Raw genomic sequence first — 21,447 nt, forward strand, 5'->3', positions numbered from 1 at the left:
CTCGGGTATTCAGTTATCGTGTGGAAGAAAGTGAAAGCAGTGAACTTTGGCTAACATCCCGAGAGGCCGTTTACAGAAGAGGTGCGCGCCCTTCTTCACTGTTTCACTTTCTGCTTTTCATCGGGACTTTCCAGGCGGTGGGTGAGTATCTCCACACAATGCACTTCCTTTCGTCCTTTAAATGTAACATATATGCGTCAAAATACATGTTAGACTTAAACTAATAAGTCATTTACAAATTAGCATTAAACTTTTAGTGTTGTTGTCTCGTGAACTCCCGTCAGGTGACTCGCGCTCACGTCCCTTCCTGAAACAACGACATTAACAAAAATGGCGATTTAATTGACAAGTCAAAATCAACTTGTAAACATTGAAACGGACACGTCTAATCCCAACTGTGTATTTTACACATTTATAAATCATAATCACAGTTTGTAGTTGCACGTAAATATGTCAGTGCGCTAATGCACGGAAGCAAACTTTCAAAGCACAACAACAGTGTGTGCGCAAAGCAGAAACTTGCACTCACGTTAAGAGCAACTCACAGCTGAGGAAATGTGAACTGTGATAACTGCAGGGACATTTAGTGTTAAAATGGGACAAACTGTTTTATTGGCTCCTCTTTGTAAAGACATTTTATAAAAGTTAAGCTTAATAACTTAAATATATATATATATATATATATATATATATATATATATATATATATATATATATATATATATATATATATTATATATATATATATATATATATATATATATATATATATATATATAAGCAGTATACCAAACACAATAGTTCATAGTCTTTATGTAGTAGAATAGGTAGGAAGCTTTTTTAATACAGTCTGGTAGGAACACATTCAGCAGGTGATTGATAACCTTGTGTAATGGATATGGTCTCTGTCTCTCTCTACTGGAGTGAAAGGAAAACAGCACTTATCTGGCATTTAAGCTTCTCAAGTTAGGGCTGGACAATAAAATAACAATAATATAGCCATAGATTTTCTTTCCAATAGCAATGTAACAAATGTTCAATAACATTTTTTTTATTTATTCACTGGAATCATAAGCAAATTAGGACTTAATTTGTTAATTAAGCTGTTTATTTTGTTGAGGAAAAAGGACTGAAAAAAAGCTTTTACCTACTTTTACCCATGAATATTTAATTTTATCATAATTGTTGAATTGATTTGCTGAGTGATCCACTGTTTGGCCTCAAGTGTTGACCATAAAGAAGAGTTTCATCCACAATCAGGTTTCTTCGATTTTCACTCAGGAGCATCAATCAGCCTTTAAACTCGAAAGAAATAACGATTTGATACTTATCGTGATAATTATTGATATCAAAAGACATGAAACTTTTTATCGTGATAACATTTTTGGCCATATGTCCAGCCCTATGTTAAGTTATTTACTAATGCATACTAGTAGGACATTTCAGACCTTATAACTCTGCCAGTAGCATGACATTGCGTATTAAATGTTAAAATTATTATATACTCTACATCCATAAAACACATGTGTGTCGTTGGGTTCCTGGTGCTTACACAGCTGCCTCAATTTATAACCTCAGATGAAATAAGATACCATACATACTTGTTACATACATACTGGCTCGCGTATGAAATGATATAATTCTATTGAAAATCAGTGATATGATGCAAAACTGTGTTTGTGAACAAATTATCAAATCATTGCCCTCATTTTTATTAATAATAAAGGTTTTTTCCGTAGCTTTGTTTAGGAACCATGGCCAATAAATTGGATTTTCCTCTTCGCGGGCCTTCAGTCAACATTGTGAGGCAATGTGGATATGCTCTGAGTAATGTCATTGAAAGCAAATTTGGGTGTGTGGCTACCATCGACGGTGTGGATTTTGAAAGAGATCCCAGCTTTGCACAGCAGAGGAGGCCAAAAGTTGTACCAGAGCAAAGGTATGCTGTTACACTGCCTGCTGGGGTTAAGGTGTCTGTGTGGAAGGGGGATCTCACCAGTTTCCCGGTGGATGCTGTTGTGAATGCCGCTAATGAACGTCTTCAGCATTATGGTGGACTTGCTCAAGCTCTGTCCGGCGCCGGTGGTCCACAAATCCAAATGGAGAGTGATGATTACATCAACAAGTATGGGCCCCTGAAAACAGGAGATGCAGTTGTCATGGATGCTAGGTTTCTACCATGCAAGAAGATAATTCATGCTGTGGGTCCAGAACTACCAAGAAATCCCTCTCAGCATCAAGTTTCTTGGGCTGAACCGCGGTTGGAGAAGGCCATCAGGAGCATTCTTGACAGAGTTAAGGAAAACCATCTGCAGTCTGTTGCCATTCCTGCTATAAGCTCTGGGCTGTTCCACTACCCCCTGCCACAATGTGCAGACACCATAGTGAAAACTTTGCAGCACTACTACGTAGGGCCTCTTCCTAAAGAGATCCTGCTTGTGAACAATGATGAGCCTACGGTCAAGGAAATGGAGAGGGCCTGCCGTCAGATATTATCCTCCCACCTGCACATGAAATACAGCCAGGCAGCGGCAAGCAAAAGCAGAGGTGATGCCAAAACCTCAACAGCTAGTGTCCAGATTAGAAATGTCCATCTGACTCTGAAGAAGGGTAAAATTGAGGAACAGCAGGTAATTCACTGATTAATTATTTAATTAATGCATTCTGTGTGAATGGCTGCTTGTATGACGAGTTAACAGTATGTTAACAGGTGCTTTGTGTCATGTTTTTCTGTGTGATGAGCTCTAACAGGGCTTCTGAATAAATATCAATAAGCTATATTCTTGTTATGATGTCTTACCATCTTGTTTTTGTGTCTTCTCAGACAGATGTCATCGTAAACAGTATATATAACAAAGACCTGAAAAATGGTCAAATCTCCAATGCTGTATTGCAGAAAGCTGGTTATGGAATTCAAAAAGAAATAAATAATGCTTCTTGGAGTGGAAATGTCATCGTCACAAAACCCTACAAGCTGCAATGTAATCAGGTGTATCACACTTCCTGCACTGGAAGAAGCAGCGACACAGCGCAGCAGGTATAGTATAACTCTACCTAACAGTTTAACTGGGGCATTTAAGGAAAGGGATGATTTATTCATAGTCTGAAACTGTAAATTTACAAAGCAACTTACAATTGCTATATACCCTCCCCGGCCACTTTATTAGGTACACCTTGCTAGAACAGAACTGCCTTCAGAACAAGATGTTGGAAACATTCCTCAGAGACTTTGGTCCATATTGACATGATAGCATCATGCAGTTGCTGCAGATTTGTCGGCTGCAGATCCATGAAGAAAATCTACCGTTCCACCACAAAGGTGCTCTAGTGGAAAGAGATCTGGTGACTGTGGAGGCCATTGGAGTACAGTGAACTCATTGTCATGTTCAAAAAAACAGTTTAAGATGATTTGAGCTTTGTGACATGGTGCATTATCTTGCTGGGAGTAGCCATCAGAAGATGGTACACTGTGGTCATAAAGGGATGGACATGGTCAGCAACAATACTCAGGTAGGCTGTTGTGTCTAAATGATGCTCAATTGGTACTAAGAGGCTCAAAGTGTGCCAAGAAAATATCCCCCACACCGTTAAACCACCACCAGCAGCCTGAACTGTTGATATAAGGCAGGATGGATCCATGCTTTCATGTTGTTTACGCCAAATTCTGAGCCTACCATCTGAATGTCGCTGCTGAAATCAAGACTCATCATCTTCTATCGTCCAATTTTGGTGAGCCTGTGTGAATTGTAGCCTCAGTTTCCTGTTCTTAGCTGACAGGAGTGGCACCCGGTGTGCTCTTCTGCTGCTGTAGCCCATCTGCTTCAAGGTTTGACGTGTTGTGTGTTCAGAGATGGTGTTCTGCATACCTTGGTTGTAACGAGTGGTTATTAGAGTTACTGTTGCCTTTCTGTCATCTTGAACCAGTCTGCCCATCCTCCTCAGACATCAAGAAGGCATTTTCGTCCTTACAACTGCTGCTCACTGGATATTTTCTCTTTTTCAGACCATTCTGTGTAAACCCTAGAGATTGTTGTGCGTGAAAACAGTAGATCAGCAGTTTCTGAAATACTCAGACCAGCCTGTCAGGCACCATCAACTATGCTACGTTCAAAGTCACTTAAATCCCCTTTCTTCCCCATTCTGATGCTCTGTTTGAACTTCAGCAAGTTGTCTTGACCACGTATATATGCCTAAATGCAGTGAGTTGCTGCCATGTGATTGGCTGATTAGCATTTTGTATTAACAAGCAATTGATGCGGTGTACCTAATAAAGTGGCTGGTGAGTGAATCTCAATGGGAATCAAACCCATGTCTCCCACATCAACTATGTATCCACTGCTCCATCGCCACCCTGTGATGTAAATTATATTTAGATTAATTTTAGCATTAAAGACAACTGATTGCACAGATGATTAGCACAACTACAAGCCTAGAATGCAAACCGTTATGAAAGTCAAGATTACCATGCATTAAATTGTTTGCTGTATTTTAATGAAAGCTTTGTCTGTCCGCTGACTCACTCATTGCAGATTATTTACAAATCAGTATCGGAATGCTTATGGTTGGCATTCACCGCAAGTCAACACAAGTCAATTGCCTTTCCTGCCATCGGCACTGGAGGACTCAAGTTCGACAAGAAAGAAGTTGCCCAGATCATGACACTTGCTGTGGTCGACTTCGCCCAAAACTCCACTATGAAGAAAGAAGTTAATTTTGTCATATTTCCTTTTGACGAGGACACATTTAAGGTTGTGTTGCCAACAAGTTGACATGATAGTAGAATATTATTTCCATATTGGTCATGTGTATCCACAGCAGGTGGCTAAAATAAAAGTTCCTTTACAGTAATCATAAGAGAAACTTAGTGAGATATGAATAAAAACCAAAATGCAAAACAACACAAAAGGGACAAAGAAATAGGAATGATGAGAACCACGAAAAGATTGTGTGTGGATGAGGGATATGAATGACGAATGATACTGTTTGAAGTCGCTATGATCTTAATCAGGTAAAGGCAAGTTACAGTTAATAAATCTGCAATCTTTAGTGTGTTGATTTGATATTGTAATATCTGTCTGCGTGTTGGTGTGAGACACTCCCTACACCTGCTGAGAATTGTTGACTGGGTTTGCCCGGTCACACGAGTTCAGTTGCCAACACTTTCTAACTTAATAACTCAAGGAAATGTCTTGTATGCTTCATTAATTGTATCATACAATACAAATATCCTGTATATTAATGACCTTCTCTTTCCAGGCTTTTGAGGAACAAATGAGATATCTCCAGCAGGCAGAATCTCATCCCAGCTCTCCTTCACTTGGTAACTACTTGGTAATTATTTAATGTATACAAAGGTAAGCTTTAATGCAAGTACTTATGGGGATGATGACTGTCTGAGTCTAAGTCATAGTCGTGCCGTTGGTATGTAGTAATGCTGTCACAGGCAGGGCTGATTCTGCTTCAGCTGCTGTTGTGCCTCAAGAAACAACTCTGTTTACGTTTTCTGTAAGTCACTGTTAATTGCAGAGGTTGCCATAGACTCCAGTAAAGCTATTGTAAATATTATTGTTTGATCAATGCTGTTGTATAAATTAATAAAAAAAAATAGTGAAATTGATCCTAGATTGCTGCACTGATGGTGAGCTTGTGATGTCTTCTCCAGCAGCACATGAGGAAAGAGATGAATACCAAGGCAGCAGAGCTCCCACTCCCCAGATCAGCCTGAGCGGCCGCTCTGCAGAGGCGCTAAACGAGGCTGAACGGTGGCTCCAGGGCCTCTTCAAATCCTCTGGCACTGTCGTTATCCGCAACAACTTCATCCAGCACTTTGGCGAGCAGGAACACCTGCAGCTATCCCGTCTAAGCAAAAAGGGCGTTTTCATTGAGGAGGTTCTGAGCAAAGGTCGTGCAAGCATAATTGTAAACAGGGGTTCAAATGAAGACGTTGCAGTTGCCGGGTTCCAGGTGGAAGCCATGCTCTGCAACGTCCAGAAGGAGTTTGTCAGAGAGGAAAAGCTTGCCATGTTTCAAATGCTGACTAATCATGTGTCCTTTGAAAGAAAGGCCGTTGACCCCTCAACCTCAGAGTTCAGAGACAGATCTAACTTCCCAAAAACGGGGCTGCGGGTATTGAAGGTACAGTATGTGTGAATGCAACATGCTCAACGTTGTAGGAAAGCTTTATTCTAAGGTTTACATCAAATTTAGATTTTTCAATGTCTTCATATGGTTTCATATATTTAAATTATTCTACAATTACCAAATGAGCAGGAGTTGAAATTTTGCTTTCTCAAATGAAGAAGTGTTTAGATTTGTTTCACACACTGTCGCTGTTTGACCAGTGAAATATTTTGTTTTTCAGGTGGACAAAGTGGAGAACAATGCACTGAATTTACTGTTCGATTTCAAAATGGTCCAGCTACACTGCTCCTCTCCGCGAAAAATGTTTCAACGCATACCTGCGCAGTTCTGTGAGATGGTTTGCCACATTGGATTCCACGCAGAGTACGCACCTCCTGAAGGTATGACAACGCTTCTACAAATAGCATTTAATAATGCAAACAAACTCTTTACGTATGGTAAATGATCAGTTTCTAGGGTCTTAAAATTACAGCTGTACAGATATTCACCATCAAAGTTAGAAAAGTGATCACAACAAAGACACTGAAAGAATAGCTATTTGTCTTGTAAATCTCCCTCTGTACACAGACCCAGCATATGGAGAGGGCATCTACTTTGCTGGCACTGTGAGAAAGGCCATGGAAGTGTGGAAGGAGCCAAGCGAGGAGTATCTGTACTTTGTGGAAGCCGACGTGCTGACAGGAAACTCCACCCCTGGTAAACCAGGACTCATTCTGCCACCTGCTGTGGAGACAGACCCACAAGTGATGTACAACAGTGTGCACGGAGGACCTGATATCTCTGTTGTATTTAGTACTTATCAAGCTCTGCCCAAATACATCATCACCTGTAAGATGGGCTAAAGGGTGATCTCATCTCTGTTTCCTCTGGTATTGTATGGTGCGAAACGCTTACAGTGCTGGAGAAAACTTAATTATAAGTTGGATTCTTGTAAAACAAGCTGAGGCGCAGCGGAAACAAAGATGTCAGATTTGTTTTCTTGAAGCTGAACATTGCATTTTTTTTTTTTATCATTATAAGTTAGCTTCTTTTTGGGCGATCAACATACTGTAGGCCTATATTTTACATAACGGCACAAATATTTGTATATCAAAGATTCAAATTTAAAAATGCACTGTCTCCTAGTAAGAATATCATACTCTTGTTAACAACGGTATGAGTTATTTTAGTGATACCATATACACAACCATCATTACAGCAACATATTGCTGACATTAAGCTGGTTTCACTAAGAGGAAGACTAATATAATCCTTCATCTGCTTTGGTGAGCAGGTTGTGTATTACAGCGTTACCTTAAATAAAAGATTTTACTCTGATTGTAAGATGTCAATATCAAATGTATTACAAAATGGAAATTGACGACAGTCGGATGGAGCACCTGTGTGATGCCGTGTGCCTCATGCTGATAATCAAAATTAAAAAAAGTTGTAATTGAATTGTTTTTTCTTTCTTTGAACACCTAATTGTAACACCACTTCAGAGACGGGAGCACTTAAGCGAGGCAACTGCCTTTCGTTTCAAATCACAGACCATAACTTTAAACACTTGTGCAGGTTTTTTTTAATGTATATTTGAAGATCCTTTCATGAAGCTCAGCTACATGGATTTAAAGAAATCAAATACAGTTTATGTTTTACAAACATGTAAGTAAACAACATTAAATACATGTATAAAACTTTTATACAGGACACATGAAGACATAAAAGGACGTCCCTCATATTGTTAATGATACAATACAACAACATAATTGTTAGAAATCACAGTATATTGAGCATGAAGGTTCATCCCTAACTTTCAAAATTGTTTGACAAGAGAAAAAATTTACTCAAGGTTCATTTAATAGGGTTTACTGGAGCGTTCATCTTCATCTGACAGCCGTCAGCAGATAAAAGTTTACCTAGTTTTTATGGAGACCTTGACAACTGGCTGGACTTTAATAAATGCCTCTCTTTGCAAAATGTAAACAAGCATTTGAGACATTGGAGAAATGTTCAATCTTTAATTTGGAACCATGACTTAATAGAAGTGTTTAGCTTAAATTCTGTGTCACAACAACATCTGGCCTTTACATACAAAAAGAAACTAACAATTTGACAGCACAACAGAAATCCACACATCTCTGCAGACGACAAAGAGTCTCTGACGAATGTCTGGATATCAGCAAGAGACTTACTTCAGCTGTGTATGTGATTTATTACTGGGAATAATGTCACATCTGAGCGATTGTCTATGTAAATGTTACAGCCATTAAATTGCAGAACGCGCCCCCTAGGATGTTTTGACCAATCCACAGCGGCTATTTACATATTACCGTAACATCAACTGGCTGAACCAATCACACACTTCGACATAGGACCACACATAGATCAGTCCTGAGCGGTGCACACTGGGACGATGCTACATTCAACAATCTTGTACCCTGGTATTTAATACTCCTACTACACAACATTGACATATACAAGAAAGCGAGCATGAAGAGCAGGGAGAACTGGTGGATTCTGGGGTTTACTGGGCCAGGCCATGTGTAAAGTGGTTGCTCGTTTTCTACAAAATGACAATATGTACAGTACATCTCTAAGAGAATATCAGCTGCTCGTGTTAACGACCGTAGGGCAAACAGAGTTCAATAAATATGGCACATGTGGCTTCCAATGTTGATATTACTGAAAGTGATAGTATTTATATCAATATGAAGTACCAGTTTACAACCCCAAAAAAAGTGTTTCAGTGTGAAGTTACCATTTTTAGACAGTAAATCCTTTTTTGTGACTGAAATGTACGGCTGCACCCTCTCTTCTAAAACTGCCCAGATTGCAGGTCCTGTCTTCAACTCGTACTATATTAACTACAGCACAAGCTTGACAGTACCAGCATATGGCTAACATACCCTCCAGAGCGTGGCCCTCCAAACACAGGAGCGCATATTTCTATCAGCTGGTCACCGACTCTAACAGCTTCAGATAACATTCTTCTACTCTTCACAGATACCGAGTGTCACACACAGACCAGATCTCCGCTTTCATATAAATGTAAACACACACAGTCACTCTGTGCACTCAGCTATCTCTGTGCCATCCACGAGCAGCGTGTGAATGATGCCGTCTCGTCTCTTCCCGCTGCTCACAGCCTTCACACAGCAGTTGTGGTCTCCGAGGGTGAAATGTGTTTCTGTGCCATCATCCACAAACTCCCCCTGCAGGAGGGCAAGTCAGAGTGTGGGTGCTTATATGCAGACAACTGTGGAACCACAGGGTGTTTGAGGCGTTCTTTACCCATTTGTTTTTGTTTATAGTGCTGTGGTTTCTGATTTGATTTGGATTTCCCTTGGCATTAGAATCAGCACATAACTTCTTAAATCCAGTGATGTACCCTTCATTGCATAACAGATCAGTGTCAGTTACTGCTATACTTACCGCAGTCTCAATATTTTGTCCATTACACCAAATATCCATGGTGTCTTTCTCTGAAAGAAAAAAAAACAGACACCGAGTCAAACAAACATGCAGCTGTGGGGCAATAAAAGTATTTGACGTGACTGCTAAACGCGTCGCAGTATGTGTACAGATCTGATCTCACCTTCTGGTTTTCCAGAACAAGCAAGAGATCAATGGCCTGATCTGTACCGGTTCTGTCCATGCAGAAACATATTATGGTGAATAAATATACTATTTTATGTTATTTGCTATGGCCAGTGATATTTAGCAGCTAGATCAGGATCGGCAGGATGTTGGTTTATTCTTCAGCTTTAAATTTTTCATACTTGAACTACAAGAGGATAATGGATCCACAGCACTTGAAAGGTAACTGAAAATTTGAAACAGTAAAATTATATTTCCACTGTGTTTCAATCTGGTCAACAGGGGAGCTGCAGCTCCTACAGCGCCCCACCTGCTGTGTCATGAATCACTTGCATTCTTTGCTTGACAAACTGATCACCTAAAAATAAAAATCATGGTAAATATAATGGCAAGAACATGTGAATCTATTTTATTGAAGTTCTAAGAAACAACTAAGTCCTTGATTTTGAGATAATAATTATTTCCTAACCTCAGAGAATATGGGAAAACTTTCTCAGTGGTGGAGAAACTGGGGTCAAAATCAATCTAACTATTACATTAGTATTAATACACATTTATTATTTGTTTAAATCTGTAAATAGAATTTTAATGAAGATGTTTTTAAAGCAAAAAAAATCATTTATTTGGAAACCTCCAACTGAACTAAATCAAGATAACATATCTTTAGAATCCTCTGAATCACTTCACTGAAACAAATCACAAAAACAGGAAATGATCACACCCCTCCAAAACTCTCAATCATATGTTCTTGTTTTTCATTGTAAAGGAACAACATTTGTAACGCTTGCTTTTTATGTTTCTAGGTATCAACTAAATATGCTAAATATGTTAGTTTATAAATGTGCTCTTTGTTTAAGGAGGGTCCTGTGTTTGGTAAAATAAGAAACAGAACAATACTGCTTTATCATGATGGCACCATTTAGGAAGGCCTCACTTGTGTTTCGCTGATAACTAATGTTGGGCCACCTCTGGGGGAGACACTTACTAGAGGTGTGGTGACACAAAACACATGATGAAGGAAGATGAATGATCTCAAAATAGTAAACGTCACAATAGTCATTCCCTAGTTTGTAACGTGATAATTTGCCTCTATAAAGTCTGTGTGGCAGTTGCAAATGTTTTTATATGAAAAAAAATTCCTTATAAACACAGTTCTCGCCTGTCACATTTTATAGCTTTTGATAGCTTAAAGTGCATTTTTATTCTACATTGTTCAGCTTCTCAAATTCAAAAGTGACTTTTATCTGGCTGGGAGTTTCATTTGAATATTTGTAGGGTTTTATTTTGACTGCTTACAACGACATCTTGAGGATATGTAATCACCCTGAAGTTTGTCAGAGCTGCCAGTGAGTGAGTGAGAAAAAACCACAAAAGGCAACACCAAGTTTCAGCTGGTTAAGACAAGATAGGTTATCATCAACAACAGCTGAACTCTGTGACCAGGATCACTTGCTCACACACACACACATATCAGTGAATTATTCTGATTCTTTTACTGCTGAGATTTATAGATAACCAATGTATACTAATGTACAGTAGTTCTTATGTGTTGCACATGCTTCAGGTGGTATGCCGCCTGATCAACTGTAAGCAGTGTAATTATAAGAAGGATTAACTTCGTCCAGATGACAGAGGTGGCTGAAGATGGCGATGGGCCTAAAGCTGTTAAAGAGCTTAGCCTCAGCTCCAACGTAATCTTAGTGTTGTGAAGGGGCAGAAATCAATCCAGTATCTATCCTGATTGATTACATGAACGATCAAATAAACCACAAGACTAACACTTAACTTACAGCGACAAGTAGGTGCTCTTACCCAAAACAACTCACTGTACTGTTCAGTATTCATATCATAAATATCTGGCTAGGCTATATGAAAAAAACAAACAGCATAATACCCAGTGACATAATAACTACATGATCAGGACAGTAGGTGAATAATATACAAACACAGAGAGGCTCACCCAGGACCACCCTGCAGTCAATGCCGTCCAAGTTGAGAACCCAGGTACTGGTGACCTTTGATCTGTTCTCCATGTACTTCTTCAAGCTCTTCCCGTTGATCTCCAATGTGTACTCGTAGGCAAAACCACTGACTGCATCAATGTTGATCGTTGCTTTGGTGCCTGATTTGCCCACACTGAATGTCTCCTTCCCCACAAGTTTGAACATCCAGTCCCGTCTCAGTATCTCCTGCATTGGGATGTGAAATCACAAATCAACAGCTGCCAGTAGAGCTGGCCTTGTAATGAATGAAGCCGGGGTTCATAAAAAGGGGTCAGGGTTTATAATTAAATGCGTTTAAGTTAGTCTCCCTCCTCTGCGTTAACGTTACTGAAGACCATGATCAATACCTTTCCATCAACGTAGATGACCCTCTTTCCGGTGGTCGTGCCATGTTCAAACTCAATCCTGTGGACTCCATCGCTCAGCGCCACCTCCCACACACCGGCAACATCATTCGACATCCTGCCTTCCGCAGACCCTGCTGGAGACAAACTTTAAAACTAGACTAACGTCGCTAAATGTCGAGGCAGACGCGTGACTGACGTTAACTTGAAGGCTACACCTGGTTAGCTAACGTTAGCTAGCAAACGGGGCTGACGTTAGTTGGAACGAAGTGAAACCTGATGATACTTTTCTGCGCGGGTTTATATGTATACCCACCTATAGACACTGCTACCTAGGTACAGTATTTACAGCGCGTAATGTTAAAATATTACTCAGTGATAACAACATGGCTAAAGATAAGGTGGGAAGTCGTCGGTGTTTGTTACATTACGACTTCCGGTGTCAGGGTTTCCCTTTCAAAATGACAGCATGCAAATACGTTCTTAATGACAAGACAAGTATAGCAAACCATATACTCACCTAAAGGATTATTATTAGGAACACCATACTAATACTGTGTTTGACCTCCTTTCGCCTTCAGACCTGCCTTAATTCTACGTGGCATTGATTCAACAAGGTGCTGAAAGCATTCTTTAGAAATGTTGGCCCATATTGATGGATAGCATCTTGCAGTTGATGGAGATTTGTGGGATGCACATCCAGGGCACGAAGCTCCCGTTCCACCACATCCCAAAGATGCTCTATTGGGTTGAGATCTGGCGACTGTGGGGGCCGTTTTAGTACAGTGAACTCATTGTCATGTTCAAGAAACCAATTTGAAATGATTTGAGCTTTGTGACATGGTGCATTATCCTGCTGGAAGTAGCCATCAGAGGATGGGTACATGGTGGCCATAAAGGGATGGACATGGTCAGAAACAATGCTCAGGTAGGCTGTGGCATTTAAACGATGCCCAAGTGGCACTAAGGGGCCTAAAGTGTGCCAAGAAAACATCCCCCACACCATTACACCACCACCAGCAGCCTGCACAGTGGTAACAAGGCATGATGGATCCATGTTCTCATTCTGTTTACGCCAAATTCTGACTCTACCATCTGAATGTCTCAACAGAAATCGAGACTCATCAGACCAGGCAACATTTTTCCAGTCTTCAACTGTCCAATTTTGGTGAGCTCTTGCAAATTGTAGCCTCTTTTTCCTATTTGTAGTGGAGATGAGTGGTACCCGGTGGGGTCTTCTGCTGTTGTAGCCCATCCGCCTCAAGGTTGTGCTTGTTGTGGCTTCACAAATGCTTTGCCGCATACCTCGGTTGTAACGAGTGGTTATTTCAGTCAAAGTTGCTCTTCTATCAGCTTGAATCGGTCGGCCCATTCTCCTCTGACCTCTGGCATCAACAAGGCATTTTCGCCCACAGGACTGACACATACTGGATGTTTTTCCCTTTTCACACCATTCTTTGTAAACCCTAGAAATGGTTGTGCGTGAAAATCCCAGTAACTGAGCAGATTGTGAAATACTCAGACCGGCCCGTCTGGCACCAACAACCATGCCACGCTCAAAATTGCTTAAATCACCTTTCTTTCCCATTCTGACATTCAGTTTGCAGTTCAGGAGATTGTCTTGACCAGGACCACACCCCTAAATGCATTGAAGCAACTGCCATGTGATTGGTTGATTAGATAATTGCATTAATGAGAAATTGAACAGGTGTTCCTCATAATCCTTTAGGTGAGTGTATATGTATGTGACAAACATTCAACAGACTACATGAGGATCTTGTAGAGCCAGCGGGGGTCGTGGAAATCCTATGGATGTATAATTTTCACATCAACATTTTTTGTTTTCTTTCACAGACTCAGTAGGCTCCGCGGAAATGTTGTTATAGCAAAGTTTCAACAGTGTTTTAAGGCATATTTGCTCGTCAGCAAGACTCATATTACAGCTTCACGACACACTAAAACGCTGGCTACTGTCAAAAGCAGCTGGTTTCACTAAACTGGGTTTTTATTTTGAAAAAGAACGGAAGTACTACTGCGCCAGTAAAGCTATGCTGTCGTCGCTTTCTGTAGCTCTCACCGCTAACGTTACCGTCGTTGCTATAACAGGATAACCTTAGACATCACCTCAGGAATATCACCCTTCATTAAAGATCTCGATTACCTTAGTGGTCCTGAAGTGAGCGCTCTATCTCGGTGGCAAACAACTGATCGGCAGACCACTTTAGTTTATTCACACGAAGTTAGCTGCTGCAGAGAGTCAACAGAGCTGTGACTATGCTGTTACTATGGTAACATATCCGCCTACGTACAGGCTTGGCCCCGCCCACTCGGGAAACAGCAGCTTTAAAATCTGATTTAGGTTTTAATTATATATAAATATAAGGGTATATAGTAGTAATATTTAATTTTAGTGTTATACATTTTTATGTACAGAGTATGGGTCCCAGAAACCAATTAGTATTTCTACACTGGAAAACTACCCTGCCCCAGGTTTCCGATATGCCTGATAATTTTATTAAACACAAAGGATGTGCACCATACTTGTCTCTGCATACTTCACTTCCTCCACTGCCCACACAGGTGTTCTTTGGTTAATCAGACCTCTGCTCACTTTAAAGTCGGTTGAGTTATGGTCTCAGCCCAAATCTAATGATTCGGTGACTTGATTGGAAAACAGCTCCACCTCCTGGCAGAGGGGCCTTATGTCTAATGACATGGGATGGCTAGATCTCATTCAGGAACATGCAGAATTGTCCTTGGGTGAAGCGTTGAGTAATTTCAAACAGTAACACACAGTTGCACAGGGATGAAACCATTTAAAACCATTACCCTGATCATTTTTAGGATTTGTCCGTTCACTTGTTCATAAGATCAGAGGGATCATAGAAAGAGTGAGATAAGTGGCAATGGATTTTTAACATTTTTAGTAATAGATAATCTAAAAAAATAGTAGAATTTAACATCTTGACAGACAGAGCTAACATTAAAAAGCATATACAGGTGCATCTAAAAAAAAATACAATATCAGAAAAAGTGCATTATTTTCCCCATAATTTCAGTCAAAAAGTGAAACTCATATATTTTAGATTCATTACATATAAAGTGAATTATTCATTTTGTTGTTTTAATCTTGATGATTACGGCTTACAACTCATGGAAATCAAAAATTGTATCTGAAAATATTAGAATATTGTAGATACGTATGATACAGAAATGTCGACCTTCTGAGAAGTTGAAGAGTTCTGAAAAAGGTTCATTTATGCACGCAGTACTTGGTCGGGGCTCCTTTTGCATGAATTACTGCATAAATGCAATGTGGCATGGAGGCAATCAGCCCCGTAGCACCGCTGAGGTGTTCTGGAAGCCCAGGTTGCTTTGATAGCGGCATTCAGCTAGACTGTATTATTGGTCTGGTGTCTTTAATTTTCCTCATGATAATACACCATAGATTCTCTGTGGGGGTTCAGGTCAGGTTAGTTGACTGGCCAACCAAACACAGTAATACCATGGTCAGAAAACCAGTTATTTGTCATTTTGGCCCTGTGGGCAGGTGCCAAGTCGTGCTGGAAAAGGAAACCTGCACCTCCATAAAGCTTGTCAGCAGATGGAAACACGAACTGCTCTAAAATCTCCTGGTAGATGCTGCATTGACTCTGGACTTGATGAGACACAGTGGACCAACACCAGTAGATGATATGACACCTAAAAATCATCACTGACTGTGAAAACTTTACACTGGACTTCAAGCAACTTGGATTCTCATCCTCCAGACTCTGGGACCTTGGTTTCCAAATAAAATGTCACAAGTGTCATGTCAGAAGGCCTCGTCATGATTGTGGTTGTGTGTACTGAACCAGACTGAGAGACTAAAGGCTCTTCTCAGGTTGGCTTTTAATTCTTTATTCTAATATTCTAATAAATTGATATGTGGGTTTTTGATTTCCATGACAAACAACTGGAATTTTTCCTTTTATGTGTAGTGAATCTAGAATATATGAAAGTTTCACTTTTTTTTTAATTAAACAACATGGGGAAAAATGTACTTTTCACAATATTATAATTTTTAGACACAAAGTAAATACTTTCTAAAAACGTTACTTCCTCTATTTATTTCTTCTTTTTTTATAAGGCAAGCAAAGGTCACTCTCTCCTCTCACTAATCTTTGTACAGAGCAACATATGTGCTTGGGTAGTAGGCCTACTTCCTTCTAACAGGAAAAACGTAACAAAATAAATACTGATGTGTATGCAACTGGCCAGTTTCTGAGAATGAATTTAAGATCAGCTGTCCTCAGTCTCATAAAAACAGCTATCCAACACTTTATTCATACATCCACTCACAGTCACAACTCACACTGACTAAACGTCACACAGATGTGTGTTTTCCTTTATTTATACATGTTCTATATGAATTTGATCATTATTTTAATAACCATTTCCTTTCTAATTGTCAGGGCTAGTTAGCCAGGTTGCAACAGTGCATATAGGAAAAACTCTTCTATGGTGAAATCATGTGGTAATTAGCAGAAGACCAGACCACAAACATTACAAGGATGTGGACAACATAAGAAAGTGTTTAATCATGTTTGTTTTTGACAGCAATTCAGTGTCTAGTTTTTTGATTAGAAACCTATTTCCACATGGTGTAAAAAGAGGCCCACATTTAATAGACAATGGACAATTTTGGGTGTTCAGGGAGTGTCAAAACATACAACACTTTACCTATTGCTTGGAGAGAGCTGTCAGATATGTAACCTTAAATACTTTTTGCCATGAGAGGGGACTTCCTCCTCAATCCAATTAGATTAATATAATACACAAGTGGTATAATTAATTTAATGAATTAAACAATTAAGTGTCACACAACTTGACTCAGGAAATTGGAGACCACACATTGTTTAGGGTTTAAGGATTTATTTAAATTGTTCTATTTTTATTTTTTTCATTCAAGAGTATATTTTGGCTTTTTCAAATGAGTTTTGCATATTGAGAAGAACAGAAGAATACAGTAAGAATTCATATGATCAGAAAATGGAAAAACATCCCATCTTTTACATGTAATTTTGTTTTGCAACCACAGCTGCTGCACAACTTTGCATGAAACGCAATTGCCCCCTTCTTCCTATGTGTAAGCCACAGAGCCACCCACACTGGTATACAAATTCTCTCACACACATACACACAAACACACACACACACACACACTCATCATATCCACAAGTACTAACCGCACATACTCAGACATTCAAATAATCGTGGTAGACATTCAGATTAACAGAAAAAGTTTTAATTCTTATGTATGTAACTGCAAGAACAAGTGGGTGGACAATGAAAAACAAAGCATTTTCTGATTACAGCATTGATTAAAAATGTACCCAGTACCAGCAGGCAAAGCGGATTTCACCACCTCTTCCTGTTTGAAAGATTAAGATATCTGATTGTGATTGTTCACTACTCTCTGGTGTAAGAATAGCAAAAACAGTTCACAATGTTTTAATGGCTTTCTAGTCATTTCCAGTGTTCCACAAAAACATGTGAAAAAAACACAGGCTTTGTAAAACTCACATAATCAACAATAAAATCTAGAGAAAGTAGGGAAAGTATGGCACACCATAATGACTGTACAGCTTTCTCATGAACTACTGTAATGGTGTGCCACATTTTCCTCCACTAAAAACTGATTGATATTTTTGAGGTTGAGCATTCAGTTTTTTTTTTGCTCTGGAGTGCAAACTTGTCGGACTCAATAATTAGCCTACACTTCAAACAATGTCATACATAGAGTTGTTTTTTTACTGCCTCCCGAGGGTACACATCTGGGCTGTGACAGGATCCTATATCAGACATCCAGCTGAAGCACTGAAGCGACGTATTCATTTTAACTTTGACACTAGCTATGTGAACCATGTACATCCTTGGTATTATTTCGTTATGGCAATTAAACATTAGGGGATGACCCAATGCCCAATGGTTACTAACATGGTTACAAAATGAGGAATAGTTTGGCATTTTTGGAAATAAGCTTAATCACTTTCTTGAATTATTTGAGAAAATCAATTCCACACCCATGTCTCTGTGTTCAATACAAGGCAACATCTACCTGCAGCATCTCTAAAATTTAAGGACAGTACTGCTCTCTGTCAAGAAATACTTTGGTATAAGATCCCTGTTTTAAAAAAAAGCTAATTGTCATTTTGTACAAAGGTGGATTTTGTTTTCTTTGGACAGAGCTAGGCTAACTGTATAGCCTTGTTTCAAGTCTTTCTGGTAAGCTAAGCTAACCAGCTGCTGGCTCCAGCTATGCATTGACTCGTACAGACATGAGTGTGGTATCTATCTTCTCATCTAACCACTGGCAAGAAAGCAAATTGTCTTTTCAAATATGTTGTATGTAAATAATCATCTATCAGAAGATCATTACATAGTAGTGGACGTGTGTCTAGATCTGATGCTCCCTACGCTGCTGAAAGAGCTCTTCCTGTAAGCCACCTGGAGCCTCTTGCTGATGAGGCCATGTTTGTAAAGAGCTGAGAGCAGCTGGTTACGGAACTTCTGCCCAATGAAGGCGTACAGCACTGGATTCACTGCACAGTGCATGAAGGCCAACAGCTGGGTCACATTTAGCATCCATTCCACTCTGTAGCGAGTGTCACATGTCTCCTCAATTGATCCTCCTCGTATGAGTGTGTCAATCAGTACTGTAACGTTATAAGGCAGCCAGCACAGAACAAATGCAAACACAACTGCCAGGATGACGCGCATGGCCTTTTGCTTTTGTTGATTACGTGCGTGAAACAGCGTCACCAAAGTCCACCCGTAGCAGACAGCCATTATCAGCAGTGGCAGGAAAAAGCCCATCGTGTGGCGTAGAACGCGTATGCCAACACGCCAGTGGTGACTGCTTTCACCAGTTAGGTTTTCATAGCAAATGGACTGACCCAGGTCTTCAATATGCAGGCTCTCCTTCTGAATTGCCACAGGTAAGGACAGCATTCCAGCCACCAGCCACACGATACTGCACGTCACTTTCACCAACAGGTGACGCGAGGACAGGGCACGTGTAGCTCTCACTATGGCAAAGTGACGGTCTACACTGATGCATGCCAGCAGGAAAACACCACTGTAAACTGATGCCTCCTGAAAGCAGGACAGAAGTTTGCACGGGAAGTTGCCGAAGATCCAACCAGAATGAACATCGATGGCCCAGAACGGGAGGGTAAAAGAGAAGAGAAGGTCTGCCATCGCCAGGTGCATTAAGTAGACGTCTGTGCTGGCTCTGCCTTTCTTCATATAACAAACCACATAGACAACTACACTGTTGCCTACCATGCTGAAAACAAACACGATGATGTAGGTGATCATCAGGCCCATACTATTGAATCCAGGCACATTTACACTGCAAGGAGTTGACTGATCCTCATCCTCAATGGTATCATTGTACTCTTCAAAGTTAAATCCATCTGTTGTCAGCTGCTAAATAAAGACAAAATCATTACAGTTTGTATGTGTAGCAGTAGAAGTACCAGTAACTCTCAGGAAGAAAAGTAAATAAGGCTTATTCCAAAACTATACTACTACAACTATTAATTTAACAGAAGAAATTTAGATCATAGACTGCAGCTTACTGACATCACCACAAAAACATAATTTCAGTGTAGTGAAGCCCTCAACATATAATTTCCTGACTGAGCAATGTGTGAAATTGCTTAATGCAGCTTTAAACTTTTAAAATCTTATGTCAAGCAAAGCTTAGTTGAAAAAGTTGAACACCGCCCCCAAAACATTTAAAACGTCCAAACCAACTTCATTGTGGTTTTGTATATGGGCGCTATGGAAGCCCACTTCTGCCACTGTGATGAAAAAAGATCCAGTAAGTTATTATAATGAGAAACTTTCTGAAAATAATGACTCAGCATTTCAAAATAATGAGTCAATGTCTCACAAAAATGAGTTAGCTTCTCAAAATAATTAGTTAGCATCTCAAAATAATGACTAATAGTATCTGAAAATAATGGTTTAGTATCTCAAAATAATTAGCTACGCAAATATTTACTTAGTATGTCTTAGTATCTTAAGTCATTATATTGAGACACTAAGTCATTATTTTGAAGTTTTCATTATTTTGAGACACTAAGTCATTATTTAGAAGTTTCTCATTATTTTGAGACACTAAGTCATTATTTTGAGAACGTTTCTCATTATAATGACTTACAGGATCTTATTTTCTAATCACAATGGCAGAAATGGGCTTCAATATTTTGAGTTTTAAATTTAAATATTAAAAAACACATTTACATTTAACCATGCGATTACACTGAAAGACAATTACATTAAACTATTTCTTAGCCTTACGTGCATGTGCTGACGTTCACCACAAATTTGAACGAAAATTTTGAATGCCAATTCTTTACCCTAACTGCAACATGAAAATAACAGAAAATCACCTTTTCATCAAAATCATTTACCTGTTTTTCCCCTTCTCCTTGAGTGGTTAGAACCAAACACTTCAAAACACTAATGATCAAAAGGTGTCGCTTCATTGCACCTTTCTTGATGTATACAGGTTAACAAGAATAAAGCTGTTTGGCAAGGAATGTCGTCTTTTCTCAGAGACGTGGTAGTCGTTGTGTGCACACAGTGGTAATGCTAATGCAATATTAACAAACTGTATCTCTTCAAGGGAAGTAGGCAGACCACAGATATTATCTGTCTTAAGCAATCTACATAAAAAGACTTGAAAACAGGTTGTTTTTAAACCTTTGTGTTTGTGTGTTGTGTTGGATGTGAAAAGATATTAAGTTGCATCTGTAGAGCAAAAGTGGAAACTGAAACAGCAAATCATTTAATAGGACTTGATTGTGTTTAAGATTGTTCTCTTTTCCCACACTCTGTGTAAGATGCCCATCTATGAAATAAAACAATTTACTAAGTAAAAAATATCCATGTTGAGAATCACACAGCTTACCCATTTTTAATTGTTGGTTCCCAATCTCAAACCTTTGCAAAATACTGGAAAACATCGTATATAAAAAAGGGGACAGTTGTGTTTCTACAGACAGAGTATATGACGTGTTTCAGTATCGCTTCACATCTAACTGTCACACTGTAACAGCCCTTATCAAAATAATCAGTGATCTTAAAATTAAAAGTTATTCTAAAACATCTCGACTACGTCTCCATTTAAATATTTCCTTACTGCTGCTTTTAACACAGTTATTTTTCAGTTGGTCTATTAACTTAGTTGCTGTGTGTATATGAATGTCAGTGCCTGTGGTTTGTCTTTTGGATGGTTTTACTTTATATATTTTCCTCTCTTCTTTTGTTATTGTTCCATTTGAATGTATTTTATTTATGATATTCTTCTCACTTGTCTGTATGCA

General features: G+C 39.3%; 3 protein-coding genes across 7 annotated transcripts; 1 reads left to right on the top strand and 2 right to left on the bottom strand.

The window, feature by feature from the left end:
* parp9 (poly(ADP-ribose) polymerase family member 9) lies at positions 1 to 7,578 on the top strand. Of its 3 annotated transcripts, none has more exons than XM_038720101.1 (8): positions 1 to 141; positions 1,740 to 2,630; positions 2,825 to 3,037; positions 4,530 to 4,748; positions 5,257 to 5,320; positions 5,624 to 6,135; positions 6,362 to 6,521; positions 6,709 to 7,578. In XM_038720101.1, exons 2-8 carry the CDS (start codon positions 1,755 to 1,757, stop codon positions 6,981 to 6,983), a joined length of 2,319 nt encoding a protein of 772 aa, XP_038576029.1. In that variant the 5' UTR covers positions 1 to 141; positions 1,740 to 1,754; the 3' UTR covers positions 6,984 to 7,578. The 3 variants fall into 3 exon arrangements, with proteins under 3 accessions (XP_038576029.1, XP_038576030.1, XP_038576031.1); XM_038720102.1 differs by having other exon boundaries at positions 5,663 to 6,135; XM_038720103.1 differs by having other exon boundaries at positions 5,666 to 6,135.
* A 106-nt stretch (positions 7,579 to 7,684) lies between these two features.
* faima (Fas apoptotic inhibitory molecule a) lies at positions 7,685 to 14,378 on the bottom strand. 2 transcript variants are annotated; one of them, XM_038720107.1, is made up of 5 exons: positions 14,229 to 14,378; positions 12,071 to 12,204; positions 11,681 to 11,909; positions 9,556 to 9,605; positions 7,685 to 9,335 (listed from the first exon to the last, which is right to left on the bottom strand). In XM_038720107.1, the coding sequence occupies exons 2-5, from the start codon at positions 12,182 to 12,184 to the stop codon at positions 9,186 to 9,188; spliced, it is 543 nt and encodes a 180-aa protein (XP_038576035.1). In that variant the 5' UTR covers positions 12,185 to 12,204; positions 14,229 to 14,378; the 3' UTR covers positions 7,685 to 9,185. The 2 variants fall into 2 exon arrangements, with proteins under 2 accessions (XP_038576035.1, XP_038576036.1); XM_038720108.1 differs by having other exon boundaries at positions 12,071 to 12,201; positions 14,229 to 14,377.
* Positions 14,379 to 17,011: 2,633 nt separating this feature from the next.
* LOC119903849 (C-X-C chemokine receptor type 1-like) lies at positions 17,012 to 20,718 on the bottom strand. Of its 2 annotated transcripts, none has more exons than XM_038720106.1 (2): positions 20,533 to 20,718; positions 17,012 to 19,537 (listed from the first exon to the last, which is right to left on the bottom strand). In XM_038720106.1, exons 1-2 carry the CDS (start codon positions 20,605 to 20,607, stop codon positions 18,485 to 18,487), a joined length of 1,128 nt encoding a protein of 375 aa, XP_038576034.1. In that variant the 5' UTR covers positions 20,608 to 20,718; the 3' UTR covers positions 17,012 to 18,484. The 2 variants fall into 2 exon arrangements, with proteins under 2 accessions (XP_038576034.1, XP_038576033.1); XM_038720105.1 differs by having other exon boundaries at positions 17,012 to 19,540.
* Positions 20,719 to 21,447: the final 729 nt, after the last annotated feature.

The sequence above is a fragment of the Micropterus salmoides genome, unplaced genomic scaffold (genome assembly GCF_014851395.1).
Source record: "Micropterus salmoides isolate LMB-PRFRI ecotype aquatic unplaced genomic scaffold, ASM1485139v1 Ms_hic_scaffold_15, whole genome shotgun sequence".
NCBI lineage: Eukaryota > Metazoa > Chordata > Actinopteri > Centrarchiformes > Centrarchidae > Micropterus > Micropterus salmoides.